Here is a 19,949-nt window from a genome sequence, read left to right as displayed (position 1 = left end):
TGCTGGGTTTGGGAGAGTTCTCGCACGTTTGAGAGGTGCCACATAATCTAACCGAGTGGGGGCTTTGTGTGCTCAGCCTCTATGTTTCCAGTACCAGTACGAGACCTGCCGACGGCAGGCTCGGAGCAAACGCTTCTTGAGAAATGACCACAATGAATGAGAAGTGAATAAGCCTGGTTGTCCACGTTTAATGATGAAGCAGAAAGAACTTACAAGGATTTGGGGATGAGGCCAGCCTGGGTAGGCATCCAAGTCCTTCCACCCTCACAGGCAATGAACTTACTCTTTCTGATCTTGACTTTCTTTTACTTGAGGAATATGTAAGGATTAAATGAGTATTAAATTTGTACAGAGCATAGCATAATGTCTCCAGCAGATATATAGTGAATGTTAAATGAATGAGCACATAACGTTTATGTTTCATGATTAAGGCCAATTTTTAAATTAATTATCCTTCATATAAAATACCTAACCTAAGAGAACATTTAATAATTACTGTCAAGTTTTATAGATAATAGAATTTGTGATAGATAGATATGTTGACTATTCTAGTGATGATGGTAATTAACAGAAGCGAAAACAGTAGTATCGTCTGTTTACATACCACTTACCATGTATCTCGTATGGTGCAAAGGACTTCTCGTGGGTTATTACATTTCATCTTTACAACAGCCCTATGAGGGAGGCGCAATTGTATCTTTGCTTTACAGATAAGAAAACAGAGTTAGATGGGTTAAGTAGCTCCACGGTCCTATTCCTAATATGTGACAAGTTTGAGCTCAAACTCAAATCTGCCCAACAGCACATCTTAAGTTCTGAAGCTTTCTATTGCTTTTCGCAAAAGCGAAGATTCTACAAACTAACTCATACTAATAGATTATATACGTATGTATGTATATGTGTATATACATATATATATTATGAACCCAATGAAACTACACACACACATTCTTTTAAGTTTTATTTATATTTCTTAGTTCAAGAATTACACACTAGCCAACATTATTATATATTTACATGCTGAAACTGGCTGTAATAAGTTTAAATTCAAGAAAATAACTCTTATGTGCTACTCATTTATAATCCTCATTTGTTACTATCTCATGTATCCCAGAGATTTTAGTAGTCCTGTTTTTAGGACATGAAAATAGATGCAATGGTATTCACTTGTGTTTTGCATTTTCTAGCCGTTGGAAAATGTGCGTTATGTGCATATTAAGAAAGGCTACAAGGTAATTAGTAAGGCTGATAATCACTACATTGTGAAGAAACTAGAATATCACTTTTTATAAAAGGACAATTCAGAACTGTGCAGGGACAATATTCATAACAGAACTCTTTAAACCCCCATGCAAATAAAATTTTAAAAATGTTATGGAATTTGAATCATTTGCAACTATGTTTGAAATAATTATGCTTAAAATGACCATGGCTGAACTCAACTGAAAAGGAAGAGATACAAGCTGATGGAACTGTCAACTTGCTTCAGGTGGTACAAGGACACACACATGGGCATCAGATTAGCAGACATTTGACAGGAGAGAGACAGTTGGTTTTGAAAGTTAAAAAACATAAAGTTTTGTTTGTCATTATTTTGGATCATATTTGTCTTTATCACAAAAGAACTTTTCAAAGCAGATTAAAATCTGATGTTAGAATTTTGCATGTATCCACAGAAATGTTTTCCATTAATTTTCAAATAGCTAACAGATTATTTTAGGGTGTTTCTGCTTTTTTTTTTTTCTTAAAGGATTTCTTTAGGGCAGTATCTTAATTCACGTTCTGTTGGTTCTTTACTAGTTTTTACAATGTTCCTAGTGTATTTGGAAAATATTTTTTAAACCTTTGGTGTAAAGCAGTCTTTTTTTTTTTCTTTTCTCCCATTTTTCCTTTTTTCTTTCCTTTTTTGTTTTTTAATAATTCTGGAGTCTTTGGTTAAAAGGAATAATACTATCTAAGGACAAAATGCTATTATTTAAAAAAAAGTCTTGTGTGTATTATGTGTAATAAATTTCTGGAACAGGTACGCATAATAAGCACTTTTATTTTCTGTAGTGCCATCAATATAAACTTTAACTCTTTTAAAATTGAGATTTAAGTTACAACCTTTGGTTTCTTGAACTCTGACATATAAAAAAACTCTAACAAGTTATCAGTGATCATTTCTGCTTTTCCCATTTCCATTTCTAAGGCTATCTCTCGGTTGTTACATTTATTACATAAACACTACAGCATTTCCCATAAAGGGGATGAGAGTAGGAGAGAGTGAGCAGAAAGTGAAAGTATGTGTGTTTGAATGTGTGTATGTGTGTGTACATGCATGTATGTGTACATGTGTGTGACTGTGTATGTGATAGCAAATTGAAACCCTTCTGTCTGGGATCCCAAACCATTTATGCAAAAGGGTGTTTAAATTACTCTGCTGGGGCACTGCAGTAACTGTACTTAGTAAAAAATAAATAAAAATTAAGAAAAAAAATTTAACAATTATTTGTATCTATTGACTATTCATTTACAGCATGTTGAATTATTTACATAATATTATAACACATGAACTTAAGCCATAAACAGAATTAGCACGTTGCCTTACCATAAAATACAAATTAGAAGTTAAAAATATTTAAGAAATCTGTTTTAATATTTACACACGCTCAGTGAAAGTTATGGTGGCTCACATTACATGGACTCTGTACACTTAGCAAAATGGCATGATGGCTACAGTTGAGAGTATTTGCCCTAACCAACATGGTGGAGTTTAGTTATTTTTTTTTTCCTCCTTCAAGGAGGAATTTTTTTTTTTATCGTTTTCTGTTTTCTTAAGACTTTGTTTTTAAATCACCAATAGACAATGTTATTTGTTTCCTCGAAAAAGAGAGCAAGTAGATAAGCAATGTGAGAACTAGTTAATTCCCGATGTTCTGAGGTACAGTACTATTGTCGTGTCAAACTGTGCAATGGTTCATAAGAACTGTAGGCATTGATCTGCTGATAGAGAAATGCTCAGTACCCTGTATTACTAGTTTCAATACATTGATTTGTTGGTTGCCAATTAAAAATACTCATACACTGGTTTAACGGAGGAAATAAAACATATTAGCTTATTCCTTTTGTTTTCCAACATATGAATGCATATATATGTATGTATGTTTATATGAATCTATATATACACATATATACATGTAGATATGTTGTAAGACCTGTCGTTTGTTGATTGTTTTGCTGTTTTTGTTGTTGAGTATGAATTTAATCATAAAACTGGAACACAGTTACCTATGGAAAATGGAAATTGTTAGTTGCCAATTTAATGCAGGTCTTGCTTAAAATGAACATGATTCATTTTCCCACTGCATTCCACTGAACTTTCTCTATGTGTTGTGCTTTTTTATAAGCTGACAGACTTTTTGTGTTCCTAATGCTAGAATGTAAAGTCTTTTGGTTCATAAACCATTATTATTATTATTATTATTATTTTTACTTAGCACTGCTTTTGAAGACATGGAAGAGAAAAGGTCTAGATGGCACTGCTTAAGTATTTTCCCCTGTTATTAAATTGCAGTAGAAAGAATTGTAACATTCCTTATGCAAACACATGATTATGTTGCATGAGTTTTCAATTCTGAAAATGCATTTCATACCTACTAGCAGTCATGTACAATATATATATACAGATTGAGATCAAAGGTTTCATTTAGACTGTGCATTTTAGAGTCAGAATTTGCCTATGAATTTCTCAAAGATGAAAAACACCTTAATTGCTGGCTATCTGGCTGTTTCATAATCAAAAGAAAACTATATACATATATATATATATGTATAAAGTGATAGTAATACCATATCAGAATTGCCAAAACACATTTTTGTGGTCCTTAAATTTAACCACTGTATATCAAGCTGACTGGTCTTCAAAGACTTATGAGATCTAGCACCCCTCCCCGACCCACCCTCAATTTGGTGACTATAATCCAACTCAACTACAGTAAAAATAGAGTTAAAAATAAATTCTACATCTACTGTTATCTCTGGGCAGGATGAGTCAGTCGTTTCTACCTACGTGGTTATTGAATGCCAATATGTGGATTTCGCTCTAGGGCATCTGTTTCAAGCTCCCATGTTTCTCTTTTTTCTGGTTTCTTCTTGTCACTGTGAGCAGAAATGAATCCCTGGTCATATGCTTTTGAGGCTCATGCTGCGAAGTTTCTTTTTTCACTTTTATCTAGATTACTATGTTGACTTCCCTGGACGTCGAAATTTTGTTGTAACCATAGATGATAATATCAAGGATTTTTATGGCTTTTATGATGATTGCAAATTAGAGCCCACTTCTAGACTTGGGCTCTGAGTTGTCTCTAGAAGAACCTTCCCAGAATGGCAATTTGGAGTTGTGCACCTGAGTTATCGATATGCTCCTTCCTGATATATGCTACTCAAACTTTAGCCCCTGGCGACAAGGGACAGGCACTTTTATTAGAGTGATGCCCCAAAATGATTGCCTAGGAGAAAGTGTGTCCCTGGAGAAACTTGAGGAATTTCTACTCTGAGCCCATGGGCAGAAACTTGGTTGGATTCTGCCCAAAGACCATACTCAGAGGTGTTCAAGTGTATAATCAAAAAATAAAGGCCAGAGTTCCCTTTGCTGGTGAAGGAAAAAAAAAATAGGTCCCATCTTAGAGCAATTTTAGAAAGCTGAATGCTAAACCCTTTCCCCCCTCTCTCTGAAAGCTGAAATAGGAGGGCAGTAGGACTCTATCATATTCCAAGATGCTGAATTATCAGGGGGAAAAAACCATACATTTAATCCACAGGCAAATACTGGCCTTGGCTACTATGCACAATTAGGGATGTTACTTTGAAAAATAAGTGGTTTTTTTTTGTTTTTAAAATAGAAATAGCAAAGTCATCCTCCAAGAAAACATTCAATCAAATCAAACTTTAAGAAGAAATTAGCAATTCACTATTTTCTCCAAGAAAAGCAAAATATGAACCTCACATTGATAGAAATAAAATATATTAGCTTATTCTCTTTCCTGTCTCACATATGAATGCATATGTCCAATTAGTATAGAAAGAAGCACACTGGCATAATTCAAAAATTGAATAAAAACAATACATCATGCCTGCCTATCAGTTATATATTTTTCTGTAATATCAACTGAGGCTCATACAATTCATCATGTTAATGTGGCTTTGTTGTTATCCTATGATACACTACTTTTCAAATTTTCTTTCATTAGGCCAATTGCAACATACACAATGAAAGCACCCTTAAAAAGTCAAACCCAACAAACCCACAAACTAACTCTACTTGTGCACATAATCCTTTAAGTATTGTTTGCTATGAAAAATACAAAGGTGAATTTCACTGCACATAAGGAAATGTAGTTCAATCAATCTCTTCAAAGCCTTACTTTGTCTGTCTCCTAAGACTATAATCAGGATTTCAGAAACAAGAAAAGCTGGAAAGGACCATTAATCCTTTAAAGAAATGAACAAATCCTTCTTTTGAAATACCCTATTAAACTCAGAAATAAACTTATAGGGAAATGTTGTAGAGACAGCTGACATTGTCTGAGAAGATCAACCTGTTTGCTGGCTTTGTCTGTGCTCTATGTTAGTAATTTGAATGAATCCCAATCTAACCTACATCTAAGATACTTCTAATTTTGCTAACTTTTCTATTTTGTGGTTGTCTTTTGATTAGATAAACTTAAAAACTTCTTTAGGTCTGCTATCAAAAGCTTGTGAAGTTGGGGAAGAAAATCTCTCTCACTGGACCTTTTGCCATTATACAAAATATGTATAAACTAGATGCTGTGTGGGGCTGATAAGGGTCATGCTGTTTTGTGTAATTTTGTTACAACAGTAACTTCTGGATTTTTCACTCTGCTCTGATTATTAACTCTTATTTTAACCACCTAGGAAATAGCTTTTTAGAAATAATTCTTGGCCACCATACATGATAATGTTCAGCAGTCCCGAGTTTCTAAATGTCAAAATGGAAGACGTCAGTGTTGACTTCCTATGCTCAAGCAGAGACTGGTCAAATTGGTCACCGAGTCTCTGTCTTCATTCTCCCTATCCTGTTTGAACCACATGAGAACCTTCTAGAATCCAGTGGGAATTACCTTCCCATGACACCATTATCACCTTAATAAGACAGGCATAGACCATCTTCAGTAAGCATGTTTGCATGGCATTAGAGATAATGTTTCATAAGCACAGTGCCATCTCAACAGCATGCCAACGTTAGAAATGAAGATGGGGAGTATCTGGATATGACCACTTCTCAGCGAAATGAGTGGCAATGCTACTGAGCCCTCTAAGAATATCTTCTAAATAATTTCCCTCTATATAGCCTGCACACTAAGCAGGTAAAGTAGAACACTGAGACACAGTCTTGCCAACATGTGTACAAATCACTTGCATTTTAACTGGAAAACCACAAGGACCTTAGTGTATTCATTACTTAGCAGAATCAACCCAAATGGTATGAAATGGACCACAAGGATAGGCCAGCAACTAAGGTATTTTAGCATCACTTTTGTCCCGGATTGATGTGTTTTCCAAGTCCTACGTCAGGCTGTACAACTGGTTTGAGGAGGAATCTAGTCCTTGCTTCCCATGGGAGGCTATGTTTTAGTTCACATAATAAAGCCAATAGACGATGTTGAAGAAGGAAAAAACCACTGGGAAAAATATGCGGGACCACCGATCTATGGCGTTCACATCAGTCAAGTCGGGGATGGTGATTTTCAGTTGGGAGGCGCGTCTCCGCAGGCGGCTTTTCTTTTGTGCCACATGTCGTTCCAGGGCATTTCGGCCGAAACTATGCCTGGGCAAGCCGGCTTTCCGGTACTGGATGCTGGTGGCATCGTAGGCCAGCATTGTGCTCCTGGGGTCTCCAAGTCCCATTACAGCCTCAGATGTGGCCATTTCGTTTTTTATCTCAAGAGTGCTCAGTAAGATGTTTTCATGTGGGTCCATCTGCAAGGGAGAAGAATCAGAAAAGATGATCAAAACGGGAAGCCTTTGTTTGTGCTAATTATGCAAGGCACTATGATACGTGGTTTAGGTAGTATTTATCAGAGTCGCTGAGAGTATTGGCTTTGAAGTTACATGATCTAAGAGGGATTACAGACAGATGTGACTCATCATTTGACAACCAGCATGGCCCCCAAATCAGCATATCATTTAGAGCCATTTGAGATCACTGAGGATCATCAAGCTGTGTTCTGAGATGAGAATATAGTTTGGTCAAGGCTAGAGTATCACAATTTAACTATCGCATAAATATCTGGTAATGGGTGTATTTTTTTTCCTAATGGGTATAATTTTGATGCTCAAAAATCAGAGGCACTCTCACATTCACCATTCTAATGATCTTCTTTCAGAAAACCTAGCAATTACCAAGTTGTTTCAAAGTGGCCATTCAAGAGATGAAGAAGGAAGCGGAGCATACTGGCTGGGTGTGTGGCTTTGGGAGCCAGGTGCCTGGGTGTAAATCTTGGTTCTACCACTTACTAGCTAAATGACACTGGGTGAAGTCCTAATTTGAATGGTGACACTCCATCACTATAAGCTACACAAGTTTCAGTTTCTCCATCTATTAAATGGTATGACGATGCAACCCTAGAGGATTTCTGTAATGACATCATGATATATAATAGACTGTTGCTAGTACCATTTTCATTGTTTCTACTTAGGGGCATACAGAGAAATAGAAGACATGACACTCTATAAGGAATTTACAGTTCTGATATGAATACATACAAAATTAAGCTGTGCTAGGTATGAAATAGTATTAAGGGATTCATTACTGGACTGTGGTCACAATAACAGCCTAATTACAGATGAGTTCATGATAAAACTAGAACTAAAAACAGTAGATAACATTTGTTTAGCACTTGCTATATATGCCAGAAACATTTTCATGTAACTTCATTTGATTATGGTTCTTAACACCCACAGTTATATCACCTTAAATTTGCTATGTCAATATAAAGAGGGTAAAAGAAGAGTTTTGAACAACAGAAATTTGGGCATCATGTGACATGCCAAAAAGCAATAACAGAACAATAAGAAACTTGAAAATTAACAGATGGACAAACTGTGCCTGGCAGAGGGGTGAGTGGGGTGAGGGATTGACTTGAGAGGGGAAGGAAGGAGGCAGGATTCAAGAAGAGAACCGGTCCAAAGCTGGCTATACTAAGAGGAATTCTGGGCCCAGGGAGTACAATTAAGGTGGCCTGTAGTCAGGGTGACCCTTTCCTCTCTTGGATGATTTTTTCTTGGCAAAGCTAAAAGTAAAGAATGAATACTGACATTGTGATACCTAAATATTAAATGACCATGTAATGTTTTTGTTTTGTTTTGTTTTGTTAAGAAGGAGAGACTTCTCTGTTTTATTTTTAAGAGCCCTCAATTGCTACAGATAATAAAACCTAGATGCAACACATTATTAATAACAGTACATTTATTTTAGTGGAGAATCAGAATATGCCAATTGCCAGTAAAATCTCTGAAATATAAAATAAAGGAAAAATGGTCAATAGTAGATACTGGTGATATATGGAAGCAAGGGATATAACCAAACACTTAATTGGAAGATAAAATGGTCTGAGCTTCATGAATTATGCAGAAGGCAAAAAGAAGGCTGCTAAGATTATATACTAACAATTAGCTTTCAAATGTGGTTTGATGACCCTGCATTATAAATTCAAATCTAAAATCTTTTGAGAAATAGAAGCTATAAAATATGCTAGAACCTAGTAATTGACCAATTAATCTCTGCCCACTGATCAGACGTTTTGTATGTTTGGTTTATGGCAGTATTTTGCTTAGTGGGCATATTAAACAAATATATTCTTAAGAATAATTTTTAAAGTTTATAAGACTTGGAAATAAAACCCAATAAATGTTGAAACACTTCTGTCAAGGAAAGGCCAGGTAATGGCTTTAGTAATGGATCCAATGGCCCCAGGGAAGAAAGCAAATATTCAAAGGCATGTACCATGCACCAGGGCTTTGTGGAAACTGTCTCGCTGAAGGCTCACAACCAGCTTTTGAAAAGCAATTCTTTCCTAGGTTATCAGTGAAGGTGTTCACTCAATTTCACAAACTCACACATTTACTAGATGGTAGAGGTGGAATTCAGCCCTGCTCATCAGAGTACACAGCTTGGGGGAGAGAAGTGTGACTTTACAACATTCAAGGAAAGTGAAGCTGATAGACAAGGGGAAACTAGCACCCCTCATTATTTTAGGCTGGGTGCTTATTTTCTGTTCCACTATGTTCTGTTCTGCTCTGGGTTAATTTTTACTTTAACTACCTATAAAATAACTGATTAGCAACATTCCTTTGGCCACTATGCATGACAATAGTCAGGAGTCTCCCCCCCTCTAAGCACTGGGACATTTCCTTTTCTACTCAGCCATTGTATTGAGAACAGTTATGAATATCTATCAGACTTGGCTGAAGTAAAAATACAGGTCAATAATAACAAGCATTATAAAAATAACAGGAGCATGGCAACCCTCTTGGATCCCCTCCCTCTTCAGGAGCTTTGTACTGTCACTTAACTATCACTCAATAAAATTTGCTTTGCTGCCCACCTAAACAAACAAACAAACAAACAAGAGTAGTGGACTCTTATTATGGAAACTTGTTCTAAGTTGTATAATCCGTCTGATTTTAGTGGGTTTCTGTTTTGTTATCTATGAAATTCAAGATTTATTAGAGTATTCTTAAAGCTTTATTATTTTTTAATCAAAACTTTAAAAAATATATCTATTGAACATGAGTCTGTGCCTGGCACTGTGCCAAGTACCATAGCCATGGTGGTGAGGAAGATGGCATTGCTGCTGGTCCCTGTGGCCATCACAGTCTCCAGAAAGAATACTGGACTTGGAGTCAAAAGATTTGAGTTCTGGCTGCTCTGTTTGTTATTTTTCACCTTGGAAAAGTCCATTCATTCATTCATTCATTCATTCATTCATATTTTACTTATTTATTTGAGAGAGAGAGAGTGAGGGAGGGACAAGCAGAGCCAGGCCGAGGGTGGAGCCCAATGCGGGGCTGGATCCCAAGACCCTGAGATCATCATTTGAGTCTAAACCAAGAGTCAGATGCTTTACTGAGTGGGCCACCCAGGTGGCCCAGAAAAGTGATTTAATCCCTTGGAAGCTAGTTTTCTTCAACTGTAAGAGTAGAGTTTTGAGAGATTAACTGAGACAGGTATGTGGGAAGGACTTGGGAAACACAAGTGCTACGCAGGCTGAGGGTCATGACAGGCTACAAATGCAGGGGGATACACACGGGTGCTAGTGGGCTGGGAAAACATAGTAAATAGCTATGCCTAAAAAAAAGTATGTTGCTCTTGCAGTGTATGTGGAATAGACACAGGTGATGAGCTTTCTGTAGGTAAGCCTAATCATCTCAGCCCTGCTGGAGCTCTGCTCAGGCTGAAGTGGGGAGTGACGGTGGTGGGTGAGGTGCACTGAACATATGCACCAGTTTCTAAGGCGCTGCTCCTCCATGTTTGCTACCTCAGGATACTTCAGCCTCAAAATCTGACTGCTTGAATAGTCTCAAGTAAGGTCATTAACAGTCTAGGAATAAATGAACTTGAATTAAAAAACAAAACAATGCTTTTCCAGAAAACCCTTCCCCTTTACCATGGAGCTGTAAGGTGGAAAGGTATAAAGTATAGCCACCTTCATTTCTAATTTATTTCCTAATTAACAGCGACATGGAGGAGTCGGCTCAAGCAGGTTGTAGTTTATCAGGCTGCACCTCAGCCTTAAGCCCTGAGACACTGCTCTGATTACCCCACCTTGTCCTTCTTTGAAAGACCAATGTTCTCACCATATTCTCATGTCCTATCTAAAGACTTCCAGATAATGCCCACCTTTTTACTCGCCTCCTCAGAAATGAGCTGCATCCTTCCCCTGCCACCACACCATAGAATCCGTTTCCCCAACTTGCTTTGGAGTCACCAGTTCTGAGGATTTTTTTGTTTTTGTTTTTGTTTTGAGGTGTGCAGTCATGGCCTAATTATCACCTGGAACTGTGTCAGTTTTCTATTAGAAGGGGGGAGATACAGTGCAGTGTTTCCAAGTTCTAATTCTGAACTCACAATCCAGGTTTTGATTCTGGAATGAGCCATTCACCAGCTTTGAGACTACGGGCAAATTATTGAACCTCTCTGAGTTCATTTTTCTTATAGGTAAAGTGGGGGAAAATGCCAATACCAGTCTCCTCCTGTTGTTTGAGGGGCTTAAATACGACAGCACATGCAAACCACTTAGCCCAGCTTTGTACATAGTAAGCACTCAAAAAATCATAACTGATCTTGCTTTTAAAAAGCAATAAATATTCATTAAATGAATATATTTGACTTCCATTGCCATTTTTTTTTTTTCAAATGCCATGGACTGTATGAACAAACCAGAGCTTTGAATTCATCACATTATTTAACTTTGCTTTGATTGGTGGCTTGTGTAAAGTGCTGAGAACAATGCTTAGTACAAAGTAAACACTAAATATGTTTTTGTTATAATACATAATACATCTATTAAATATAATAAGTCTAGACTGAGTTACTTGTGAATGTTGAAGTGAGATGAGCAGCAGCTGCCTTCCATTTCATAGGTAGAGAGGGAGTACAGTGTTTGTGGGTTCATGATTCATCAGCATCCTCCTGACCACCAAGGAAAACAGCCCCGAGGCCAGCGTCGAAGAGGGAAATGTCTCCATTGCTGGTGTGGCAGAGCAGGGAAAGGGCATGGCTTGTCTTTCCTCATGGCCCTTCAACATTCCACCATATGCTCACCATTACGCATCGGTTTAATATTTGTCTGCCCCGCCAGACTACACCTCTTGGCAAAGGCAGAAACAAGGTCTGTCCTTTCACTGTCATATCCCCAAAGCACTTGACATGGTGCCTGTCACATAGCATGCTCAGTAAATAATGCTGACTGGGTGGAATTAATTTTGTGACCCTTTGAAACTCAATCCCTTTGTGAGTCAACAATAAGGTAGATTTTGGGGTACTCAGGTGGCTCAGTTGGTTAAGCGTCTGACTCTTGGTTTCAGCTCAGGTCATGGTCTCAGGGTCCTGAGATCAAGCCCCATGTGGGTCTCCGTGGTGCTCAGCACCGGTCTGGGTCTGCTTGAGATTCTTTCTCCCTCCTTCTCCCCACCCCTTCCCCCTGCCTCTGCTCTTCCCCCTGTTCCCGTGCATGCACGCTCTCTCTCTCACTGGCTAGGTCTTAAATAAGTAAGTAAATACACACACACATACATATGTACATACATAAATATAATCCTTTTAAAAAAGTGGACTTAATTTTGCAACACCAGTCTGAAGATTGGAACTGCACGGATCTACCTCTTGAGTTCCTTTCCTGCTCTATAGCTTCTCCCTCTATTTATATAGATCTCTTGCTGGGGCATCATGTTCAGGTGCCTGAAATCTGGAAGCAGATTTCCCATAGTGCCCTGGTCATTTACACAATGGATGCTTCATTCTTACCCCAGAGAAGGGAGCTTAGTGAGTAGCCACTAGAAGCCGGACTAATCATTTTACATATTGACCTCTTTCAGTTATCCCTGTGGCCCTGTGGGCCAGGTACTGATCTCATGCTCAGAAAACAAAGCACAGAGAAGTTAAGAAACCTAACACATGTTCGCACAGTGAATTAGAGCAGGAATTAGAATCTGGTCTTTGTCACTGTGTCATGCTGAGGCACAGCAGAAGCCCCAAACCCATGTGCACTCAATAGCTCATAAGAGAGGACCGGCCCTCTCAGTGCATGGTAGGGGTAAGTCATCCGAAGGCTTGCAAAATTTTCCTTAATGAGGAATGAACAAGAGTGTCTGCATTTAAATATGTCACAAAGATGACAGCTGATGTAAAAATCTTGTTAACTGCAATGCTTTCACCGAGGTAGAGTAGACATCTGTGGTTTGACTATTCACCAGCCCTACCAGTGACAATTTCTGTCTGGGAATCACCACTCTCAGTATCTCTTCGGTTTGGTGGATGGCATAGTCTGTTTCAGTGGTTTCCAAACTTGAATGTGCATCAGAATCCCTCGGAAAGCCCATTAAAACATAGAGGTCTCTGGGCCCACTCCCAGAGTTCCTGAGTCAGTACGTCTGGAATAAGGCTCAACAATCTGCATTTTTAACAAGCTCACAGGTGATGCCAGGCTGTTGGGCTGAACTCACAGCTGGAAAGCTATCAGTCTGTTGGAAGTAGCACAGGGGCATGACTTTAAAGGAAGAGGCAGCAGAGGCCTTGAGAAATGAAGAAAAAGCTGAAGTTCTGACCACAGTACACACCACCATGTTGAAAAGCAGCTTTTATAGAGAGAGAACAGATGTGACTTCCATTTACTATTTTCTGGAGGTAGGCATTGTATTAAACGCTTTACACAGTTGTAATATTTCACCTTGGACAATATCCCTATGAGAAAGTTATTTCTAATATTCTCATTTTGAAAATGAGGAGGTTGAGATTTTTGGATAATTAGTGATCTGACCAGAGTTGCACAGCTGGTATGGAATGTACTAGCACTTCATCTATTTGTTCCAAGGTTCCTATTTCTAATGATCAAACAATACAATTACATATCTTGAGACTTTCTTCAATTAGGAGTTCTGTCTTGAAATGCCATCTCTGTATCAGGGTGTATTAGGTGCAGACATTCCAGAAAATGGAACGAAGAGCAACTGTCACGTGATTTAGCTAATCTTTGAATTTGGGTCTCCACACCAACCTTTCCAGGCTTGCCCAGGTGGATTTCCTAATTGCCTTTTTCTTCACTTCAGTAGTGAGACCCAGGAGAAAACACTAAACTGTCCTTTTTCTGATTAGGAAATTAACAAGACCTAGCATCCCTTTAACCAGAAAGATCATGTAGCAATCTCTATTGCTCTGGAAAACATAACAAAATATTTATCAAATTTTCATGTCTTGGCATTTTTACTTACTCAAGCTGTGAGAAATTTGTAGGTAGCAGTTAAAACAAGAGAGAGAAGGAAGCAAAAGTAAATGAAGGGGAAGAAAGACTAGTGAACAGACTGTTATTCTTTGCCGATAAATTGCCTTTGCAAGAGCTATGCCGAGGCCTTGCTGTAGTCCAAGCATTTACACTATTTGCTTTCTCATCTTGAACTTTAACTCCCAAGCGTCCCTTCCTGATAACAAGGGTTTTTGGAGAGGCCCTATTAAGCAAACCAGTGTGAATAAAGTCTCTTGTTTCCCATTCAACAACCCATCTGAAAATTGTGCTTTACCGGGAGTTATTTTGCTTATCAATCAAGAAGGAAGTGCTGAAATTTTGGGAAACAGACTATTTACTCCAGCATTCCAGAGCTTCCTATGAATGATCCTCTATGAATAAGGCAGTTTGCATACTGATTGAATCAGCCATTCTATTGGATAGAAGGTTGGACTTCTCTGCTGACTTATTTCCTAGACTGACCGGTGTGCTGATGGTTCCAACAAGGGTAAATTCATGTTAAACATTTGGATTCAGAGGTTTTCTCTTCCTTCTTTCCATTCCTCATCCCAACATTTTTTTCCCCATCAAGTAACAGAACATGCTTTGGTTAACAGAGTTGCATTTTGCTTAAAATATACCACATTAAACAATGACGAGTAGAACTTATTTTTATATAATTTGTTAATTCCAGGTCTAGTTTCACGTTCCTTGCTCCCTTTTCTGCACCTTTCCCAATGACAGGTGTGTCTGCTGGAAGAGTGTCCTTGTCCTATAATCTTATACAGAAAAACAAATCACATCCCTCAGCGGCCCAGCAGCATCGCATGCTTATCTTGGGAAGTGAGAATGGGGCTATTTTAAATCTCAGTTCACCACTCATATCATAGAGAAGAGTGAGAAATTGCAGAACTCCAAGAAATCCTAGCTCTGCAATTTCCAATTGCTGTGACTAGTTGGGTAGGAGATCTTGTTTTATCTTCCATGAAATGACACTGTGACCTGAGTAACTTGAAATGCTAAGGCAATGAACTGTTAACCCCCTGGGAATATCCAAAGCACTCTTTCCAAAGGAAAAACACTCAGAAACTACCTAACACGCATTTGGTATTCTAAGAGGTGAAAGAAAGTTCACCCAACTAGAATATGAAGTAGAGATTCTAAGGGAGCAAGAAAAGGCTAATATCTTTGTCGAATCCCTCCACCAAAGTAAATGGGGAAATAGTAACCAAATATGGAGTTCAGATCTGGAACATAAATATAGGAAAATACTGCTGAACTACCCAGGAAGTTGCAGGAGGGTGGTCGTTTTTAAATAAAAACTGTAGGGGAAAAAAAAAAAAAGGACTGAGATTTCTACTTTTTTTTTATTCTGTTATGCTATAGGAAATGTTTGAAATCTCACAACCACATTAGGAGGGTAGAGTTAGTCCTATCAGCATTTTGTAAACAACCCTTCCCATCAAAATCCAGAAGTTCACAGGTAGCTCAAAGTTTATTATATTTAAGCAATCATTTAAATTTATGTTAGCAGATTCAAATCTTGTGCTTTCTCTACTAAATAGTTTCACATGAGGAGAAATATTTATGGAAAGGATATGGGTAGGTCTAGTTATTGCTGTTTAGTTTTTCAATTCTTAATTTTTCATAGGTAGATCACATGAGCACATATCTCAAGGTTTGCTTAGTCAACTGATTCCCTGTTAAGGAAATCCTACTCTATAGTCATCACAAAGTGGAAAGTTTCTGTTCCAGACACACACACACAAATCCATTGAGCCAAATGGGTGAATCAAGTGAGCTCAGTGAGGTTTTAAGCTATTACTTCAAATGATACTGCAGTTTTTAAAGGAAATAAGAAGTATACCTCGGGAACAGAAAGAGAAGAATATGATGTTTTTCTGTAAAGGACCCCAGAAGATAAGGCTTTTCTAAAAATTGTGATTAATACAGGATCACGAGTGAGAAGACCTTCAGCAAGCATGAGCCACCAAGAGACTTCTACTCTTTTTGGTGCTTCTCATATGCCCCTTTCATCACCCACAAGCACACTGGAAAGAACACTGACTTCAGCAATGAGAGCCAGTTCTAATCCTGGCTTGTTCTGGGCCTCAGTGTTCTTTCTTGCTCTAGGAAGTCTAGGTAGACCTAGGATAGCCTTTGCTAACCCTCTCCACCAGGTTAAATCCTCTATTACCAACGGAGCCCTCGTTTCACCCATGATAGCAAACACGTAAGCAGAGATTGTATCGTACTGCTTATATATTCCTAATGCTGACCACTAGAGTCAATATAAAGTAAGTACTCAAAATAAAACTTGCTAGGGGCACCTGGGTGGCTCAGTCGTTAAGCATCTGCCTTCGGCTCAGGGCATGATCCCAACGTTCTGGGATCGAGCTCCACATCAGGCTCCTCCACTAGGAGCCTGCTTCTTCCTCTCCCACTTCCCCTGCTTGTGTTCCCTCTCTTGCTGGCATCTCTCTCTGTCAAATAAATAAATAAAATCTTTAAAAAAACAACAAAATAAAACTTGCTAAATGGAATTACTAGAGGGTTAGACTAAGTCTAGGATCACACATTCAAATCTGGCTAGGGAGATCATATAAGAATGTGAAGCAGGTGTAATGGAGACTAGGAAGAGGTTGCCTCTGTAGTGAACTAGACTAAAAAATACAGGCCTGCCTGAAGGACATTTAAATCCAAATTTTTAAACATCACCATAGTGATCAAAATCACATCTAGGGGCTCAGCCCATGGGGCTGCTACATCAGTCATTGTAGGTATAATTTATAAAAACTTTGCCTTTCAGTTCCATTTAATCTATAATTATGAACTGCTTTATTGCTTTTTTAAAAAATTCATAGCATAACATAGGAATAATGCATAGGGAAAATCTGTCTAGCAAAAATCCTATAGCCCTGGAGCTTCCTTCAAAACTGTAGGAAATACAGTTGAACATAATTTAAAAAAAAGAAAAAGAAAAAATATATGGAAAAAACAAAATAAAACAAAAACTGTGATCTATATCCAGTGCTAATATTATATTTGTTTTCTTACCCATGTAGGATACTGCTGTGAAAAATTCTGCAGTATCTCTCCGTTCTTGAACATTCTAAGTAGCCTCCTTAATTTTTTGTGGCTTAATCTCTTCCATGCCTTTTACTTTCACAGAATCAAATTTATTTCTCTTGGAAAATGGTTCTTTTCTATATATATGTGTTAATTTATGTGGAATTCATTAAGAATGATATGTAAATGACAGATCATGTATTTTTAAAAATAGCATTTGGATTGAGATTGAAGGATGCATGCTAAGTTTAGGGGAAATGAGACTACATTCAAATTGCTACATTTAATAATAAAGTAAAATTAATCAAAAATATGATGAACTGGCTTATTTCTTTTGGAAGATTGACAACTCTCTCTGGGTTCCTCTTCTTAATTTAATAAATAAAGCTACTAGTTTCAGCTAAAGCTGAATATCAGGAGTCATTTTTATTGTATGGAAAAAATATAAAAGATAGGAATCATATTAAAATTCCCTGAAGCTGGAAAAAGTGAAGGAAACTGTATTCTCAATCTATTAATTTTAATTTACTTTGGTTCCATCCAAAGGAGGGACTTGCCTTGAATTACTATAGATCCTCAGGATGTGTGGAATGGAGCCAAGTTTGAAATGACCTTACATAAGCCCCGAGTCTTATTGTGATAAATTTCAGAGGTAGATGTGAGAACTTGCCCACCCAATCCTGATAATTCAAAGACATTTTACCACCTGGAAACTCATGAGGGTCCTGAGAGGTAAAGGTTTGTTCCAGTTCAATTACCACCTGAATAATTGACTCAAGTCCAGAGCTGGAGAGAAACAATGGATCTAATCTTTTTATTAGCTGGTTCATACAACTCAAAGCATTACGGGTGATGACTTGCTCAAGATTTTTAGACACACCATGTAACTAGTAATTCACAATTTCCCAATCCATTTTTAACTAATACCATAGAGGGCATTTGTTTTGGTTTCTTTCTGCAACGCTGCAAAAACACGAGTCAAGTGTTTCTAATGCACAGGGAGAGGGAGAGGGAGAAAAATGGATAAACTTCAGCAAAAGAGGATCTACATTTTCCCTCTGGGGCTTACACATGTTGTCAAGGGTGATACCACTGCATGTTCCTAAGAGGAAAAGGGGTGGCTTTTCTAGCTTCCAAAGCCCAGAACAGTGAATAAAAAATGTGGCAATTAATCAGGTCAAATTTCAAGACTTACTGGTAGGTTATATATGCTTAAAGGTTGTGAGCCATGATTATCCCAGGTCATTGGGACACCCATGGTTTTCTCTTGCTACTGGGTTTTGAAACCCAACCTTGTCCCATAAGCTATGAGGAGGAGTTTGGTCATACAGAACCACCCATTGCTATTTCTTCATTTCTGTGTTAGAGGGAAATTACCATCTGCTTCTATCTGTCATCTAGAAGAAAAGAAGTCAAGTTTTAGTTTCTGTCCTCCTTAGTCAAGGCACCAATGTTTTAATGCAGTTAAAAATCTGATAGTTCCCTCCCCCTGCAAGATATTGACTCAAAAAAAGAGAATTAGTCTACTCTAACCACAAACAAAAACAAACCAGCTAGCCTATAATCTGCTCCACTCTTATGTATTAGAGACACTTTCTCCCTCTACAGAACATTACCCACTGCCTCCTATTGTTTTTCATTTCATTTGGCTAAGACGCCAGAAAGCTGATCTAATGCAGACCAGATAGGCAGGATTCCAGTGAACATATAGCAAAAGGGTAACAGAAAGGAACATATTCAGCTCCACAGAGATGCCAGGAACACAGTCAGTGACCTTTGCTTCTATGGATTTAGAGTTTAGTTTGGTTCTTAAATGGCAGGGGGCATGAAAGTGGTGCTGAAATGGGTCTCTAGAACAGAGGTGGGCTGGATGGGGAGGGTACATGGATTCACACTGGTTACCAAATCCTATGAGTGGGAGTTGAGACACATATTTAGCAGTAAAGAGCACTGGATCTAGTAACTGCTTAAAAAAATGCACCAGTGAACAGTGACTCAGCAGTAATTAAAAAGTGATGTAGTCCAAATAAAGTGTGTACTTGTAAGCGTGCACCCACTGTATACAACAAAAGCAAAATAACTGATGCTAAGAGCAGTATGATTACAGAACAACACCTTCATAACAAATATGAATGGCAAATATCTAATTATAACAAAAGTATTTATAAACTCCACACATTTTCTTAGGACCATGGAATTTCTAACCTTTGTGTCATTAGATAATAGGGAGTAGGGGATCCATATTCAGCCTTCCTTACTCCTACGTATTTGCATCTTTCACAGCTCAGTTCAAAAATGTTCCTTCTACTGGGAGTGTTCCTTGGTCATACCGCACTCTGTCAGGTCCTTTGATATATGTTCTCATAGCAATGAAGACATTTCCCTCACTGCCTTTATTTTTGCTTATGTATTATTTCCATAGACGTTTGTTCAAAGTATATCCTCCCTTTAAGATGTGGTCCCTGTGAGGGCAAGAAGCACGTTGGATAGGGACTCAAGAAGTATCAATTAAATTAGCAGGTAATACTTGCAGTCTACATTTAGTGGGCTTATATACTATATTCCAGGGAGTTATAAGCACGCTATGTGGATTATGGCATGCATTCTTCACCACACTCCTTTATGGTAGGTTCTCTTAGGAACAACTCTCATTTCTGAGATAAGCCTGCTGAGACTAAAAATTTAAGTCAATTGCAGAAAGTAACGGAGTGAGTAAATAAGCGATTTGAAATGTGAACCCAGACAGTCCCATTCAGAGTCATCACACTGAAGATCGATGGTACACCAGGAGTTACATGTTCCCTTCAGTCAGTAAAATTCCCTCTTGTTTTGAGGGGGAGACATTTAGGAATACGAGCATGCACCGTGCAGCTGAAG

The 19,949-nt window shown here is 38.1% G+C and overlaps 1 protein-coding gene across 5 annotated transcripts in view; it reads right to left on the bottom strand.

Moving 5' to 3' along the window:
• Positions 1–977: 977 nt before the first annotated feature.
• Positions 978–19,949, bottom strand: part of GABRB2 (gamma-aminobutyric acid type A receptor subunit beta2) — a 237,378-nt gene continuing 218,406 nt past the window's right edge. For 4 of the 5 annotated variants that reach the window (XM_034656770.1, XM_034656771.1, XM_034656772.1 and 1 more), the window contains one exon: positions 6,634–6,981. In XM_034656770.1, the coding sequence (XP_034512661.1) occupies positions 6,634–6,981 (348 nt within the window). Of the gene's footprint in view, positions 6,982–19,949 lie in introns of all 5 variants that reach the window. The other variant, XM_002912516.4, reaches the window with a different exon arrangement.

This window comes from Ailuropoda melanoleuca, chromosome 3 (assembly GCF_002007445.2).
Source record: "Ailuropoda melanoleuca isolate Jingjing chromosome 3, ASM200744v2, whole genome shotgun sequence".
Lineage (NCBI taxonomy): Eukaryota > Metazoa > Chordata > Mammalia > Carnivora > Ursidae > Ailuropoda > Ailuropoda melanoleuca.
Note: the sequence above shows the minus strand (reverse complement) of the source record. Positions and strands in the feature narration are given on the sequence as shown.